The 18,492-nt window shown below is 41.1% G+C and overlaps 2 protein-coding genes across 2 annotated transcripts; one reads left to right on the top strand and one right to left on the bottom strand.

Moving 5' to 3' along the window:
* Positions 1-1,514: 1,514 nt before the first annotated feature.
* On the bottom strand, positions 1,515-2,381 carry LOC104096488 (uncharacterized). The gene is made up of 2 exons (XM_009602866.2): positions 1,815-2,381; positions 1,515-1,718 (listed from the first exon to the last, which is right to left on the bottom strand). The coding sequence occupies exons 1-2, from the start codon at positions 2,379-2,381 to the stop codon at positions 1,515-1,517; spliced, it is 771 nt and encodes a 256-aa protein (XP_009601161.2).
* Positions 2,382-12,602: 10,221 nt separating this feature from the next.
* Positions 12,603-12,938, top strand: LOC138898951 (uncharacterized). Its single transcript, XM_070185061.1, has one exon. It carries the CDS (start codon positions 12,603-12,605, stop codon positions 12,936-12,938), a length of 336 nt encoding a protein of 111 aa, XP_070041162.1.
* The last annotated feature ends 5,554 nt before the right edge of the window (positions 12,939-18,492 follow it).

Raw genomic sequence — 18,492 nt, 5'->3', positions numbered from 1 at the left:
ACTGATTTTCATTCCTTACATACTCGGTACATTATTTTTACTGACGTCCCTTTTGCCTGGGGACGCTGCGTTTCATGCCCGCATGTCCCGATAGACAGGTCGAGAGCCCTCCAAGTAGGCTATCAGCTCAGCAGAAGATGTTGGTGCGCTCCATTTGCTTCGGAGTTGCTTGTTTGGTTAGTATGATTTAGACGTGTATTGTTTGGTATGGCGGGACTCTATCCCGACCTTTACAAAAATTATGTATCCTTAGAGGCTTGTAGACAGATGTCATGTACGTAAAAGATTGTATGCCCTTGTCGGCCTATGTTTAGTGTACGAGTGGTTATTTTGGTCTTATAGGCCCGTATGTCTTATGTATAAGTTGGTATTACATGTGGTATTCTACATATATCACGGAAGCCTTTCGACTCAGCTATCTATGATAGTATGACATGAAAAGGTACGTTATGTTGGTACTCGGTTGAGTAAGGTACTGGGTGCCCATCACGGCCCATCGGTTTGGATCGTGACATTTAAGTTGGAAGAGTTGACTAAGGTTTAACTTTTGAGTAAACGACATCGGAATCGGGATTTGAAGATTCCAATATGTTGGTATGATGATTTCGGACTTGGGCATATGTTCGGGTTTAGTATCAGGGGTGGTCTGGGAGTTTAAGAATTTCATAAGTTTGATTTGAAATGAATTTCTTATGTTCGTTTCAAGTTTCGAACCATGGAATAGGTTCGTATCATGATTTTTGACTTGCACGCAAAATTTCTTGTCATTCCGGGATGTTTAAGCATAATTCGGACGCGTTCGGCGAAGTGTGAAGGTTGGAAAGTTGAAGGAAAGGTTTTGGCTGTTGATTCTTAATTTTGATGATGTTTGACGTGATTTGAGGCTTCAACTAAGTTCGTATCGTGTTTTGACATGTGATGGTATGTTTTTACGGGGTACTGGGGGCCTCGGGTTTGAAATGGAATGAAGATGGATCAAAATTTGAAATTTGAAATTGAGGAAATGTTGGTTTTGGCCAATTGCTGGTGCGACCGCACCTGCAGAAATTTGGGCGCAGATTAGTGTGAGTTACTTATTTTGGTAATGGAGCTCCACTGTAGTATATCAGCAGCATGTTGAAGATGTCTTCACCTACTATATCCCAACACTCTTGATAGAAGATTCCAGTGAAACCATCAGGTCCACTTGCACTATCTCCACTCAAATCAAATACTTCTCCCTTTACCTCTCCTATAGTAGGCATTCTACATAGCTCCTTGTTTTATTCCATAGATACCATGGAACGAACATTACTCAGAAGATCAAAGCTTGTTGGATCACCCTCATGACTAAATTGATTTTGAAAGAAATCTACTGCTTCCTTGGCCAATTAGTCCTGTGTTTCAGTCCACATTCCATCTCCATTCTGGATCCTATTAAGTGTTAATTTTTGCCTCTTTCCATTGACTTGGTTGTGAAAGAATCTAGTATTTCTATTCCCTTCTGCAAACCATGTCATGCCGGCTTTCTGTTTCTAGTATTGCTCCTCAATGCTCAAGTATCTTTTCAATTCTGCCTGTGCCTTTTGGAGGACAATTTTGTTGTCAATTGTTGGTTCCTCCTCAAACAACATTTCCTTGATTTTAACTATATCTTCCCTAATGGCCAGCTGCTTAAATATATCTCCATATGTCAGCTTACTCCATTTAGAAAGTGCTATCTTTACCCTTCTCACCTTCTGTTTGAACATCCATAATGGATATCCAATGAAGTCTACTACCCAATTCTAGAAAACTACATCCTTGAAAGTCTCATGCTTTATCCAGAAATTTACGAATCTAAAAGGTTTCACAAGATGTGTTGTGTTAGCTCCACAAATCATCAGCAAAGGTGCATGATTTAAACCTGTTCTTATGAGATGTTCCATTTTAATGTTGGGGAAAAGACTTTGGAAAGGCAAATTGACTAATATCCTATCTAACCGCTTGAAAATACACTCAACATTTGGTCTTCCATTCCACCAAGTAAAGGGGCTTCCTTTGCAACAAAGATCAAATAATCCACTTAAATTTACACAAGATGCAAAGTCCTCATATTCTGGGGGGTAAACTGGAAGGCCTCCTATATTTTCTTCCTCACTTAATATAACATTGAAGTCTCCACCAACTACCCAAGGCATTTCCATGTCATTAGCAAGATTATACAAGTTGTCCCACAATTTTAGCCTCTCAAGTGATGAAAATTTGGCGTAGACAAAAGTCAATATAATGTGCTTACCAATGTCTTTATGATAGACCTTGATAGTCACCTGCTGCTCGGTATCAATCAGTAATTCCCACTCAACTACAATGTCTAAGAACAACCATATCTTGCCATTTATGTTTGAATACGCATTGTCCATTCCTAACCTTCTCCTGTATCTCTGAATGTGCTCAGCTTTTTGGAATTGTTCCACTAGTGTAACTATGGAGAATGCATTCTCCCTGTGCATATTAATAACCCTCTGATAGTCCTGTTGGGTTTTGACATACCTTATATTCCAGATTAATATCTTAATCATCATTTGGTAGTGGAAGCTGCCCTTCTAGGCAGTATTCTTATAGGTTGTGGAATGTCTTTGTTTTGGCCTTGTTTCCTTCCCTTTTGCCACTCTTGTATCCATATCTAGGAGATAAATTTTCTTCCCTTGCTACGAGTATTCAGATTTCTCCCTATGAGGCATTATATGGGAGGTGGATCCATTCGCCGGTTAGTTTGTCTGAGCTGGGAGAGGCTCGGTTGTTGGGTACCGATTTGGTTTGGGATGCCATGGAAAACGTCAAGATGATTAAGGATCGACTTAGCACAACTCAGTCTGTGCAAAAGAGTTGTGTCGATCGTAGAGTTTTTGATGTTGCATTCATGGTTGGAGAGAAGGTGTTGCTCCGGGTTTCACCCATAAAGGGTGTGATGAGGTTCGGAAAGAAGGGAAAGTTAAGCCCTAGGTATATCAGACCCTTTAAGATTCTTAAGAGAGTTGGTAAGGTATCCTACAAGCTTGCATTGCCACCTAGCTTATCAGCAGTTCACCCGGTGTTCCATGTCTCCATGCTCCGGAAGTATCACGGTGATCCGTCCCATGTATTAGATTTCAACTCAGTCCAATTCGACAATGATTTAACTTACGAGGAGGAACCGGTGGCCATTCTAGCACGACAACTCCGAAAGTTGAGGTCTAAGAGTTATCCTTCAGTTAGAGTGCAGTGGAGAGTTCAGTCGATCGAGGCAGCCACGTGGGAGTCCGAGTCCGATATGCGGAGTAGATACCCACACCTTTTCACTAGTCCAGGTACCTTTCTATGTTCGTTCGAGGACGAACGTTTGTTTTAGAGGTGGAGAATGAGATGACTCGAAAGGTCATTTTGTTGAGTTTTAGACTTTATTTTCATGTTTTGATACCTTCATTGGCTCCGTTTAGCGTTTCTCAATTTGCATGCGTAGTCCGTGTCTTATTCCGGAAAGTCTTTAAGTGAAAATTGAAGAAAATGTGAATTTCTGCTTAAAATGATTTGAGTTGACTACGGTTTTATTTAAATAGGCCCGGGTCAGTATTTTGATGGTCCCGGTAGGTCCATATGAATATTTGGGACTTGGGCGTCTGCCTGGAATTGAATTCGGAAGTCCCTAACTTGTTTTGATGTGATTTGTTGAAAACTAGTAGTTTAAATGTTAAAAGAATTCTAAAGTTTGACTGTAGGTTGTCATTGTAGCTACCGGGTTCGGATTTTGGTTCTAGAAATTGGTATAGGTTCATTTTACTATTATTGACTTGTCTGCAAAATTTGGTTCAAAACGGAGTTGATTTGACATGATTCGGACGCTCGGTTGTAAATTTGAAAGTTCTTAGGTTTCATTAAAAATTTCATACATTTTGATACCTGATTCATCGTTCTAGGTGTTATTTTGGTGTTTTTATCACATGAGCGAGTTTGTAGGATGTTATTACACATATGTGCATGTTTGGTTTGGAGCCCGAGGGGCTCGGGTGAGTTTTGGATAGGCTACAGACCATTTCGAACTTAGGAAGTTGCTATTTCAGTTATCTGCTGATGTCTGGTGTTTGTGCTTCGTGATCATGAAGCTACTCTTGCGATAGCGAAGGGGAAATTGGGACGAGAGCGGAGATACTCTTAGCGAACGCGAGGAACTGGTCGCGAACGCGAAGTGGAGGGGGGCTGTCACGACCCCAATTTCCCTCTTTAGGATGTCATGATAGAACTCCGTAGAACTCCCTCCGCAAAAACCCAAGAGGGATTATGCGACCGATATGCGGTCCGCATAGTGATTATGCGGTCACATAATCGACCGCAAAGCTGACCTCAAATTGGCCAACTTTCTGCTTCACTCTGTGGCCATTATACGGCCCGCAGAATGGTTATGCGGCTGCATAATGGGCCACAGAAATATGTTCTTCTGTGAAACATTTTCCTCTAAGTCCGTAGGGTACTGTTCAATCCAAGTAGGGTAGTAACGCAGGAATCTATACTGGAACCACGAAACCCTGAGTATTTGGGTTAAAATGTTTACGGGTCCTTACATCTTATGCCTTCATTTCCTTTCTACTCACTCTTACACGATGTTGAGCGCTTGTTATCAATGGGGCATCAAAAAATTTCGGTGCTACTATAGATGTAGTGCATGATGTATCTCCCTGCGTATTCAAACGAGCTATTATAGTCGTCCTGTGGAAGGGTGTTCTGTCATTTCAGCCATGTATTAGGATTGCCTATGGTTTTAAGGCTATGCACAGATTGCTATGATGTCCATAAGTGGTTACGGTGTAGTGTTGGTGTGATGGTAGGGTGCTTGTTTATGTGTCGAGGTAGTGAATGACTCGAAAGGAGGATTTTTCAGTGTATAGTTTAGAGGTTCGACATTTAATTACAGCAGAGAAAAGGCAATCAGACTATGGAAGTTCAGGCTTTGGTTGATGGAGTAACGAGACTTGATATTTTTGAGCGTGGTGGAATTCTCGATTGTGATGTGGTGTTGTCGTCCTTGTTGAACACCTAAGGCCCGCCAGTGTTATGGTCTTCTTAATTTGCCTTCGGGGCAGGGTGTGGTGAAATAGTGTCTAAGAATCGGTTGTTAGAGGTAGCGGTGTGTAGCGTTTCAGAATCGAATCGGTGTTTTGAATACTGATGGCTCGAGAAAGATGACCTTCGAGGAGGCTTAGAATTGGAAGCAATTTATTAGTTCAGGTGCTACAGAGATGGATTTTGGTTTGCTGCAACATTTGGGTAGCGAAGGATGAGGAAGGACATGGCGGGATGTGTTTCGCGGTGATTGAATTTCTAGTAGGTCAAGTATGAAAAGAAGAGGTCGAGAAGTTTCTTAAAGGAGATGGTTTAACTAAAGTGGGAGTGGCAGAGTAGCATATGGATCTTGTGGTAGGAAATCCACATGCCTTGAAAAAAGTTTAGATCGATTTGGGAATCATGGTGGACAATGACTAAGTCTATAAATAATTCATTTGGGATGGTGGCTACTATACTGAGGAAGGTTTAATATGATTGAAAGGAGTTTTCTTGAAATGAAGAGGGGTGTGAAAACTTGATTATCGTCTTTTGGATGCAACATACCTTCACGTTTGGAATGTATTGTCAGACTTTCAGTTGATGTCAATGGGGAATGATCAGACTTGTACAACTAGTGGACGAGCATGGCCTCAGGAGGGCTTACTAATTTCGTGGTAGATGTACCCAGTGCATCGTTGTTTGAAGATGTCGGTAAGGAATTCCATATGTGGGTTATCTCTTGTGAGTCGGTTAGCGGTTGCGTGATTTTGATGAAGTTTCTACGAAGAGTTCTACTTACTGCCCGGTAGAAGGTCGAATATGCGATTGTGGATGATAATTCGGAATGGTCATGAAAAGTTTAACAAGAGACCACGAGAAATTTGGCAGGTTGATGGTGCCAGATCATGGTAATTGAGAATGAGGAATCCTTGTGGTTTCTACATTTATGTGATGGTAGCTTAAAGCTAAGTGGGGGAGCCCACGGTCTACGATTGGATCACGTGGGTGTCTGCTTATGCTATTTTTGGTTATCGGTGCATTGTTATTATTTAAGACTAAGAAAAGAAAACACCAGGGGTGATTCGAGCAAAGAACTTGATGAATGTGTGCTATATTTTGCCTTATCGATTCAGGTGTTGGTTTTGGGAAAACGCAGAGTGTATGCTTCTCGTGGATGTGATGTACAAGGAAAAGAATTAATATGGTTGCTTCTTTGGAGGTGTTCATGTGCTAGCAGAGCAATGGAGTTTGATTATATTCGGGACCAGGTTAGAGTGGGTGACTCTCAATAGTAGTTCTAGTGGGTTCGAGGATGTAAGTGCGGTGTCTAAGGATTTTGAGTTCATTGTGTGTCTGAAGACCGATATTTTGCAGCAGAGTGTGAATAATACTTGGAGAATTTCCTATGTTATCATCGGGTTTGCGGGGTAGTATTGGAGGAATGGGAGAAATAGTTTCAGATTCGCGGAAGGTATTTCAGAATGGGTGTACCAGTTGGAGATGCTATTGTGCGCATGAAGAGGGTATGAGATGGTTCATGGGTATTGAGATGATGTGGTCTCGTGAATTGGGGATGGGTGTTGTTGAGTTTCATTCTGTTTTTTGAATGGAGCTATTATTATTTCTAAGGAAAGTCAAGAGTAAATTGGAAAGAATGGGGTCGGTTAGTAGTGGTTTGAATCAGTATGATTGTGGCAATGATCAGATCCTTCGGCGTGTTAAGCTATGTATGTGGTTTGTGGTTGTCTCCGCTGGCTTGACAACCACCATAATTTGATTGATTTGGGAGGAATTCTATTCAAATGGCCTTGTTATGTGTAAATGGATCCCGGAAGAGTTAAGGCGGTTTAGACCACAATTTGGGGTTGTATTTTATGCGGTTATGGGAATTCAGCTGCGTGTTGCAATGGTTCTTTTGAAATGAGTTAAGTGAAAGGTTTATAGATGATGAAGTGCTTTTTCTATTGGTGGTTAAGGAGTTATGATGATGTAAGGCCCCGTAAAACTTTATCTAAAACACAGGGATTCGTGGTGCCGAAGTAGGCTTATGTGTTGGCGATTGTAGGGATTCTTCGCGGTGAGTAAGCTCACTGCGGTTCCAATTTTTTGGATTGAACAGTGCGTTAGGGAGTTGAAGAAATCTTTTTAGAAATGCATGGCATTTTCTGCGGTCGCAAAACTGATATGTGGATTGCATATCTACTGCAGACTGAGGCATAAATCTGGGCAAAATGTTTTGGACCATTATGTGGTCCATTATGCGGCCACATAATAACTTTAAGGGCCGCATAACCCCTCACAGATCCAGCACAAAAAAATTCTGAAGGAACGTTCTGTGACACATTATGCGACCACAGAACAGGTCTGCGGACTGCAAACCGGTCGTAGAGTGAGGCAGTGGTGCCCAGTCTCGGAGGGCTATTATGCGATCCATTTTGCGGACCGCAGAAGCGTTATGTGATCGCATATGCAACCACAGACGTACATCAGGGCTTCATTGTTTCTAATTTGTTAACCCGGCGCCATTCTTATAAAATAGTATTGGGGATCATTTTAAAAGGGAAAACATATATTCTAGAGAGGGGTAGTGCCAAAGAGTGAGAGAGGAAGTTCCTAAGCTCATCATCCATCAATTCTTGCTCAAAGTTGAAGGATTTTCAAGAATAATTCACTAGGTCTTCATCCTAGAGGTAAGGTTCTACTCCATAGCCCTCAATTTCGTGATTTTATTTGAAAATAGGTAATAAGCCACACAATTCTTGGGTGTGGGAGTTGTTTATTTTACATGCATGTACCATCAAGGGTAGTGGGAAGATTGTTGAGCTATTTTGGGTGAACTTTGGGCAATGGGGTGAAAGAATCCACCAAAGGAGGACCTTGAAACTTTAATGAACACCTATTGTTTGATAAAATACTCAAGTGAGCTGGAACTATGAACTCCTTCCTAATTTATGTTCAATTTTGCTATATCTCTAAATAGATCGAAGTGGCTAAGATTTCCGGAACATTGTACTAATTTAAAAAACTCTAGGTAAGGTATGTCGGCTAAACTTCTCTCTTAGAATTGAATCCCCACGATGTTCGTGTAAGTCCCGAGTTGTCCATTATGAATTGACTTTTATGAATAAGTTTCGTGTCAAAAGATGTATTTATATGAATATGTTCAAAATGTGTTCCGGAATATTCTTATCATGTTATGTTAATCTTCGGGTGCATGTTCAAAGTACGAGTATGTATTAAAATGTTGTGACTTCAAGTCAAGCCCAAATGAAAGTGATCATATCAAATTGTGTAAGAAATCACATGTACCTAAGACCCTAAATTGCTCAAATGTGTGCTTAAAGTCTTGAATAGAAATGTTTGTTGTTGACAATCCGTGTTAATGTTTGAAAGTGGAATAGTGAGCATGAATTATGAAGTACAAGCAACGTGCTAATAATGATATTGCGTTTTGGCCAATGATGCTAATAAAATGAATGACATGTAAAAGAATATGAATTGAGTGGTAAATACTTTTAATAATAAATGCCTTGGGAGTATCGTTTAGCCACCGAGGAAGGGTTGGTCAGAACAACCTAACCCCGAAACTACACTGCCTGATTCTACTACACCGGATCAGACCACATCCGTCCCTACACCTACTGAGGGTGCAACAATCCCTCTAACTGATATTCCAGTTCCACCTCCAGCCAAAGCTTCCAGTTCCGGTGTATCTGATGGGGATCTTAGGGGAGCCATACAGATGTTGGCTCACATAGTGGCTTCCCAGGCCCAGAGATTAAATGTTGCACCCAGTTCTTCTAGTCAGCCAGGGGATTCCGCTAGTTCCAGGGTGAACAGATTTCTGCAGTTGGATCCTCAAGTGTTCACAGGTACTGATCTTGAGGAGGACCCCCGGGACTTCATTAATGAGATGCACAAGACTCTCTGAGTTATGGGTGCTACTGAGATGGAGGGAGCAGAGTTGGCCTCCTACCGTCTAAAAGGAGCGGCCTATGCTTGGTTTGAGATATGGGAGGACTCCCGTGAGGAGGGGAGCTCTCTGGCGAGGTGGAGAGAGTTTGCCAATGCTTTCATTGATTATTTCTTGCTTGCCGAGACAAAGGCAAGCCATGCCACCGAGTTTTAAAGCCTGAAGCAAGGTAGCATGGATGTGTGGAAGTATCACATGAGGTTCGCGCACCTGTCCAAATATGCCATCTACATGTTGCCCACTATAGAGGCTAGAGTGTGCCGGTTTGTCCAGGGCCTTAGCCCTTTGGTTACTAATGAGTCCATTACAGCTGCCTTGAATTCTGACATGAACTATGGTAAGATGGTGGCATTTGCTCAAGCCATAGAGACCCGCAAATTGAAGAATAGAATAGAGTGTGAGAACAAAAACAAGGCCCGGTCCGCGGGAAACTTTAGTGGTTCTTCTAGTGGTGGTAGGTCATCATTTAGGGGAGGGTCATCAGGGCCATCCCAGTCTTTTGCTCACTCTTCAGTCAGTGCACCGCCATCGGGGCTCGGCCAGCAGCAGGGGAGCCATTTTAGGCCCAGCCAGGGCAACAGGGGATCCTACCAGCAGGGCTGGTCTGGTGGGAGATTTCAGCAATAGGAGAGGCCCCCATGCCCTAGGTGCGAGAAGATGCACTGTGGTGCCTGCTTCATGGACTAGCCCATATGTTACGGGTGTGGTATGAGTGGTCACATTCAGAGGGATCGATGTTAGTCTCAGAAGAGCATGGGCAGGGGTACAACACAGATAGCTAGTTCTGCAACTACTACTTCCGCAGCACCCGCTCGAGCTCGAGGCACCCCAACACCCGCAAGGTGTGGTGCACCTAGGGGTGGCGCACAGAGTTCGGGAGGATGCATCCGTTTCTATGCTACGAGGGGTCGCTAGAGTTTATAGGCATCTCCAGATGTTGTCACAGGTATATTGACTGTCCAATCTCATGATGTATGCTCTTATTGAATCCGGTTCCACTTTGTCCTATAATACTCCCAATGTTGCAATGGGATTTGGTATAGAGCCAGAACATCTGCATGAGCCGTTCTCTGTATCTACTCCGGTTGGTGAGTCTATAGTGGTTGCGCTGGTTTATAGGGATTGTGTTGTCATGGTGCATGGTCGGGACACCATGGCCGATCTCATTAAATTTTCGAAGGTCTTTCCAGATGATCTCCCTAGGATCTCGCAAGACAAGGAGATTGATTTTGGGATTGATGTGATGCCAGGCATGCGGCCTACATCTATTCCACCCTACATAATGGCACTAGTATAATTGAAAGAGCTAAAGGAACAATTGAAAGATTTGTTAGAGAAGGTTTTCATCCGGCCAAGTGTGTCACCTTGGGGAGCACCGGTTCTATTTGTAAGAAAGAAGGATGGGTTGCTAAGAATGTGTATTGACTATCGGCAACTCAACAAGGTTACAATAAAATATAAGTACCCACTTCCAAGGATAGATGACTTGTTTGATCAATTGCAGGGTGCTATGTACTTCTCTAAGATCGGTTTAAGATCTAGGTATCACTAATTGAAGATCAGGGAGCAGGATATTCTGAAAATAGCTTTCAGGACCTGATATGGACACTTTGAATTTCTGGTAATGTCTTTTGGACTAACAAATACCCCAACATCTTTCATGGATCTTATGAATCAAGTTTTCAAGCCTTTTCTTGACTCATTCGTGATAGTGTTTATTGACGATATCCTTATATATTCGTGAAGTCGATAGGACCCTACTGATCATCTCAAGGCAATTTTGCAGACTCTATATCAGTACCAGCTATATGCGAAGTTTTCGAAATGTGAATTTTGGATTGAATCTGTCACGTTCTTGGGTCATGTCATCTCCAAAGAAGGAATTGAGGTTGATCCTCAGAAGATTGCAGTTGTGAAGAATTGGCCTAGACCTACTACCCCAATAGAGATTCGCAGTTTCTTGGGCTTAGCTGGATATTACAAGAAGTTTGTGGAGGGTTCTCTACTCTTACCTCTCCGTTGACTAAATTGACGCAGAAGGCAGTTAAGTTCCAATAGTTAGGTGCTTGTGAAAGAAGCTTCCAGGAATTGAAATCAAGATTGACTACGACACCGGTGTTGACCCTACTAGAGGGTACAAATGGGTTTGTGGTATATTGGGATGCTTCAAGAATCGGACTTGGGTGTTTATGAATGCAACATGGAAAGGTGATAACTTATGCTTCTAGGCAACTCAAGAATCATGAAATGAATTATCCAACACATGACTTAGAACTTGCAGCGGTGGTCTTTGCGTTGAAGATTTGTCGTCATTATTTATATGGGGTCCATGTGGATATATTCTCGGACCATAAGAGCCTTTAATATATTTTCAAACAAAAGGAATTGAATATGATGCAGAGAAGATGTCTTGAGTTACTCAAAGATTATGACATCGATATTCTATATCATCTGGGGAAGGCTAATGTTGTGGCGGATCCTCTTAGCCGAAAATCTATGGGTAGTTTGGCTCACTTGGAGGCATATCAAAGGACGTTGGCCAAGGAGGTTCATCGGGTGGCTAGTTTGGGAGATCTTCTTTCGAACTCTAGTGAAGGAGGGTTGATGTGCAAAATAGGGCTGAATCGTTGCTTGTGGTGAAAGTCAAGGAGAAGCAGTACAACGATCCATTGTTGGTAAAATTGAAGGAGGGAATTCATAAACATAAGACCATGGCCTTTTCTCTTGGCGTGGATGATGGTACACTAAGGTACCAAGGGCGGCTATGTGTTCCAAATGTAGATGGTCTCCGGGAAAGAATCATGACCGAGACTCACACTTCTAGGTATTTCATACACCCGGGCTCTACAAAAATGTATCATGATCTTAGGGAAGTCTGCTGGTGGAATGATGTAAAGAGGAATGTAGCGGACTTTGTGGCAAGGTGTCCAAATTGTCAGCAAGTGAAGGTCGAGCATCAAAGGCCTGGTGGGTTGGCACAGAACATAGAAATTCCAATATGGAAATGGGAGATGATCAATATGGCCTTTGTGGTAGGACTACCTTGCACTCATCGCAAGTTCTATTTGATTTGGGTAATTGTGGACCAAGTCACGAAATCAGCACACTTCTTACCCGTTAAGGCTACCGACATAGCAGAGCAGTACGCTCAGTTGTATATCAAGGAAATAGTTAGGTTGCATGGCACTCCAGTTTCTATTATCTCAGATCGAGGGGCATAGTTCATGGCAAATTTTTGGAAGACATTTCAACAAGGTTTGGGTACTCACCCGCAGCCTTTCACCCGTAGACTGACGGGCATGCAGAGTGGACTATTTAGACGCTCGAGGATATCTTGCGCACTTTTGTTCTTGACTTCAGGGGTAGCTGGAATGATCATTTGACACTCATAGAGTTTTCCTACAACAACAGTTATCATGCTATCATTCAGATGGCACTGTTCGAGGCTTTATATGATAGAAGATGTAGATCTCCCATTGGGTGGTTTGAGATTGGGGAAGTAGAGTTGATAGACCCAGACCTCGTGCATCAGGCTATAGAGTTCCAAGATGATGATTGGGTATTCTTGAAGGTTTCCCCCATGAAGGGGGTAATGCGGTTTGGTAAGAAGGGAAAATTGAGTCCAAGGTATGCCGAGCTATACATAATTATTCAGATGATCGGTCAGGTGGCTTATAGGATAGAACTACCTCCAGAGATGTCTTTAGTGCACCCGGTGTTCCACGTATCCATGTTGAAGAAGGTGGTTGGGGATCCTTCACTTATTGTTCTGGTTGAGACTATCGAGGTTAATGAAGAATTAACTTATGTAGAAATTGTAGTTGCCATTCTTGATAGGCAAGTTCAAAAATTGAGGAATAAAGAGATTGCCTCCATGAAAGTATTATGGCAGAACCAGCAGGTTGAAGAGGCCACCTGGGAGGCCTAGGAAGAAATGAAGAAGAAATACCCTCATTTGTTGGAGTAACCATGTATTTATAAAGTTGTATTTTGTAAAAATGTTAAGAGTTTACCTTCTATGAATTATGTATTATTTGTACAGTTGATGTTATGTGTGTTCCCTCTTGGTGATATACTGCTCGTAAGGCCATGGTTGCCATTATTTTTATTATATATTGCATCGTTGATTCATGCATATGTTGTTAGGGTTGGTTTCTGGGATTCTCTAGAACGTGGATAGGCCCAGTTAAAGGGGAAACTCTAGCTAAAATTTTGGAAATTTGGGGAGTTAGTCAAAACTTGGAATTGTTGGTGTGTTATAGCAGTTGAGTTGCATTATTGTCTAATGTCGGATTTTCGCCCTCATTCGAGGACGAATGATCTTTAGCGGGAGAGGATGTAAGGCCCTATAAAATTTTACCTAAACCTCGGGGTTTCATGGTGTCGAAGTAGGCTTATTTGTTGAACAGTGCGTTGGGGAGTTGAAGAATGTTTTTTGGAAATGCAGGGCATTTTCTACGATCCATTTTGTGGTCGCAGAACTGATATGCGGACTGCATACTTGCCGAAGACCGAGGAAGAAATCTGGACAAAAATTTTTGGACCATTATGCAGTCCATTATGCGACTGCATAATCACATCACGGGCCTCATAACCCCACACATCCAGCATAAAAAGATTTTGGAGGAACGTTCTGCGATGCATTATACAACCGCAGAACAGGTTTGCGGACCGCAGACCGATCGCAGAGTGAAGTAGGGATGCCCAGTTCCGGAGGGCCATTATGCGGACCGTAGAAGTGTTATGCAGTCGCATATGTGAACGCAGACCTGCATCGGGGCTTCAATTTTTCTAATTTTTGAACCCGACCCCATTCTTATAAAACAACCTTGGGGATCATTTTAAAAGGGAAAAACTATATTCTAGAGAGAGGGAGTGCCAAAGAGTGTGAGGGGAAGTTCCTAAACTCATCATCCATCAATTCTTGCTCAAAGTTGAAGGATTTATAAAAAGAATTCACTAGGTCTTCATCCTAGAGGTAAGTTTAAAGGGCGTTGCATCTTTAATGGATGAAGGTGGTTCCATAGAAGGTGGTATTGATCAGTGATAGTAGCTCACCCTTTCCTCAGCTAATTTGGTGAGCCCCACTTCATTTCTGGGTCCTGTATCTTTTATCCTTTGTACATAGCATTTTGAGGTATAACCGAGGCCTTGTTGTCGGCACTGTCATAACACTCTTTTGTTCCTGTTAGAGGCTCTCAAGACATAGTGTGGGTTGTATCTATTTTTGGGAAGGCTAAACTAAAAATTCTATAATCGTATGATTTGTTCCATTTTATCTATGATTGTACAATGTACTATTTTGGAGACTTGTTAATCTCGTAACTAATGGAAATGAACTAGTGTTTTCACATGACCTTTTACTGTCTAATTAATGAAATGTATTCTTCTCTTTATTCATGGGTGAGTTGGGTAGAAGGTATTATAAATGGTTTCTTGACTGGGGTACCTCGGTTGAGAGCCGGTCGCACTTCCCATGGTCGAGGCATGACAAATTAGTTCTTGTACTCTCGTGTAGCAGCATGGTAAGTGTAGCGGGCGGTATGGAAATTTGGAGGTTGAGGACCTGGGTCACGAGCTCGAAGGAAAAAGGGAGATTTAAGAGGTTCGGAGTATGCTGGCACTATTTTCGGGTAGTCTGAGGATAGCCTATTTGGGGGAAGAAGTGTTGGGTATTGAAATATAGATGTTGGACTAGCAGTATGGGTGTAGCATGGTCGATGGCCATTGATGTTCAGATTTTACTACATGGTGCAGAATGTTGTGGGGGTATATCCCACGAGAAGATCATATAAAGTTGACGTGTTAGGAATTCGATTGTTAGAGATTTAAATAAGGTATGGAGATTTTGCTACTGCCGCCAATGGGAGAGGTTATGGACGAGAGGCGCTCTATTTATTTGGTTGTGGACCGTGTGAGTTTGTTCTGGATTTGATGCATGTCCTTATGTGTAATGAATAGGGCTATTATGGATGCTTGAAAGGTTTTTAGCCCAGTATGGGATAAGTGGAATCAACTTGAGGTCCTCTAGTAGATTTACATCGGATCAGATGTGTTCATTCAACATAGTACTATTATGGAGGAGTCTTCGGGTGTTGGATGTTATTCCGTTGTCAGATATGTTATGTAATACTATATTATGCCATGTGGGTTGTGAGACGAGACTTGATTATTCGCATATTTGTTGTGATCCCGCGTAGCTTGTGGTGTTAAATGAGCAAGATGGCTCTTGAGATGCAGGTCATTTATCGCACCTTAGTCGTGTTTGGGTTTTGTAAAGTATGACGCCATCCGTCTCCCCAGGGATTATATCATGCACTTGTCGTGCTTGTGGTCGATATTTGGGCATTTCGTAAGTTTAAGCATTATGGCTTGTTGGGGGTTTCCTTACTGATGGTTATGTTTGGATCGGGTAGCACGCCGCCACAGATATATTGTTTGGATTGGGTGGCACGCCACCATATGTATGTTGTGTGGATCGAATTACACGCCGCAACAATGTCATAATTTTGATCGGGCTGCACTATGCAAAAGTGAGATGTTGAGTGCGGTTCCTTATATCTATTCTTGTATATTTTATTTCTCATTCTCTGAGGAGGGTTCATAATATCTTTTTGGCTATTTTATTTGTTACGGGGCTGTGTAGTTCTTTTACAGATTTGGCTATACATTGCACTCCTTCCTCTTAGCATTTCCATACGATTTTCTGAGTTTCTACTCCTTCGTTCTGCATTGTTTTAACTTCAAACAAAGCAATTATAAGTGTGATTTGCTACCGAACTTTGTGTTCGTTGAAACACTGGGGTTTGAAGTACCGCTACACTAGTGTCTGATTCGTTCTATCCTGGGAGGAAATAATCCATTACTTTGGGTACTATGAGGGGATTAAATTCCTTAAGGAAACACTGTGAATTCAGTGGGCACGAATTAATTACTGTTTCATTACGCTAACTTATATTTTGCAGAATTATTATTTACAAATACAGCAATACTGGCGGGAATAACAGTTGATTCATTTTTGTGATTATCCTTATCAAACTAGAAGTTACCAAAGAACAAGCATAACACTGAATAAAGAACATTAATTGGTAATATCGTAAAAATGGCAACTAATGCACTATTGGTTTATTCTTTCCAAATATGTTTAAACACTGGTTTAGTTTGCTCTTACCGGCAAAGTGAAAATGTCTAAGCAATCTCTATCAAATGCATATATTCACTTGATGTAAAAATATGTATATATATATATATATTATATAATGACGCCCCTTGATTTTTTGGTGAGTTTGTTTTTTATATTTTGATTCTCATTAATAAAAATCTTAACTCCGCCACTGCGAATAACATCATATCATGTCGGGTGATGAATTGTTGTCAATTATACCTTATTTTCAACTAGGTACGTTTCATTATTGACCAACCATCTGCCTCATACATATATTCACTTGATGTGAAATATCCAAATAAATTATTACTAGAAATCTAGTGTCTTTTGGGAAAGTTAAGCAAGAGTTTAGTCTCATCAAACATCACCACCTGGGACCTTTATTTAAAAATGAGGAATGTCTTGAAAGTTAATTAGTAAAATTTTCTTGCTTTATTTTCTTATTTTTCAATCCGAACCCGTTATCATCAAAGTCAACTCCCGGTCAAACTTATGAACATTCTAAACCTTCAAATTGCCAACATTCGCCAACTAGCGCCAAAATCTTCTAGAAACATCCAAATGCAAATTCGGGCATACGCCTAAGTCTAAAATCACTATCCGAACCTAACAGGACCATCAAAACTCTGATCCGAGGTCAAATACACAAAAGTCAATTTTGGTCGACTCTTCCAACTTAAAGCTTCCTAGTTGAGAATCATTCTTCTAAATCTATCCCGAATCACCTGAAAATCAATATCGATGATTCACACAAGTAATAATATATCATATGAAGCTACTTAGGACTTCAAACAGCTGGACGAAATACAAATGCTCAAAACAACCGGTTGGGTCGTTACAATATTATCAATAAATACCACCACAAATTGATCAAGATAAGGCTTGAATACACGATTCATTAAATTTATGAACGCCGCTAGAGCATTTGTATATCCAAATGGCATCACCAAAAATTCATATTGACCATACTGAGTCATAAAAATAGTTTTAGGAACATGTTGCTCACTTACTCGCACTTGGTAATACCCAGACCTCAAGTACATTTTTGAGAACATCCTAGCACCCTTTATCTGGTTAAATAAATCATCAATCCTAGGCAATGGATATCTATTTATTAATTGTTACGTTGTTCATTTGCCGGTAGTCAATCCAAAGTCGAACAGTGCCATCTTTCCTTTTTCACAAATAAAATAGGAGCTTCCCAAGGAGAAAACTTGGGCGAATAAAACCCTTCTCAAGAATTTCTTGCAATTGAATTTTTAACTCCTTCAATTCCACTGGAGCCATTCAGTAAGGAGTGATAGAAATAGGAGTAGTTCCAGGAATAACCTTTATAGGAAATTCAACTTCCCTTTCCAGGGGCAACCAAGGAAGATTTTAAGGGAAAACATCAGGAAATTCACATACAACTGGTATATCTTTAAGGCTTGGACTTTCTAGTTATGTATCAACCACATGAGCAAGATAAGCTTCACAACCCTGACTAATCATCTTTCTTGCCACAACTACAGAGATAATATTAGATGCGAATGATCTTTCACCTTGAATAACAATGTGTGAAAATGTAGGAACTTTAAAGGTCACACGCTTTGGCCTACAATCAAGTAATACATCGTATCTATAAAGTCAACTCATACTGATGATGACATCATAGTCTTGGAATGGCATTTAAATCAAGCAGCAAGGAAGACTATATTTTTAATCATGAAGGGACAACCTCGATAGATATGATTACAAACAACCTGATGATCCGAAGGGACAACCTCGATAGATCAGATTACAAATAACCTAATGAACCAAAGGACTTTTAACAAGCACACCACAATCAAGTCTCACAAATTTTACATATTTAGGAAAAATAAGTGATGAGCAAACTTACGAATGTGTATAACTAGGATCAAATAGTGTGTTAACACATAAGCCAAATAAGTGAAATTTACCAACAACCACGTTTTCCCCATCTTGACCATCCCTTTGTCTCATAGCATAAGCTCGTTCTATAGCTCTTGACCCACTAGCTTGATTAGCTCCACATGCACCTGTTGTTTGGTATTTATAGATCTTGCACTTTTTTCCCTCGAGAAGGAGTGGTATAAGGTTTCTAAACTAAACCTTTAGTATGTGTATAGGAAATGGGGTTAGGATTAGGACAATCCTTCACTTTGTAATCGGGGCCCCCACCATTAAAGCAAGCACAAAAGCTTTCCTGCAAGTACCATAGTGATTCTTTTTACACTGTGCACAAGCAAGTATACGAGTCTTGCCTTGTCATATGTAGCTTGGAGTGCTAGCAGTAGAAAAATCTGATCTGTTTTTA

This window comes from Nicotiana tomentosiformis, chromosome 9 (assembly GCF_000390325.3).
Source record: "Nicotiana tomentosiformis chromosome 9, ASM39032v3, whole genome shotgun sequence".
Lineage (NCBI taxonomy): Eukaryota > Viridiplantae > Streptophyta > Magnoliopsida > Solanales > Solanaceae > Nicotiana > Nicotiana tomentosiformis.
Note: the sequence above shows the minus strand (reverse complement) of the source record. Positions and strands in the feature narration are given on the sequence as shown.

Bases quoted from the DNA above. Each gene is read 5' to 3' on its own strand.
- LOC104096488 (XM_009602866.2), bottom strand. From the start codon at position 2,381: ATGGACAATGCGTATTCAAACATAAATGGCAAGATATGGTTGTTCTTA. The intron at 1,719-1,814 runs GTAAATTTCTGG...ATGTTCAAACAG, and splicing joins TTGTGAAACCTTTTAGATTC to AAGGTGAGAAGGGTAAAGAT.
- LOC138898951 (XM_070185061.1), top strand. From the start codon at position 12,603: ATGCGGTTTGGTAAGAAGGGAAAATTGAGTCCAAGGTATGCCGAGCTA.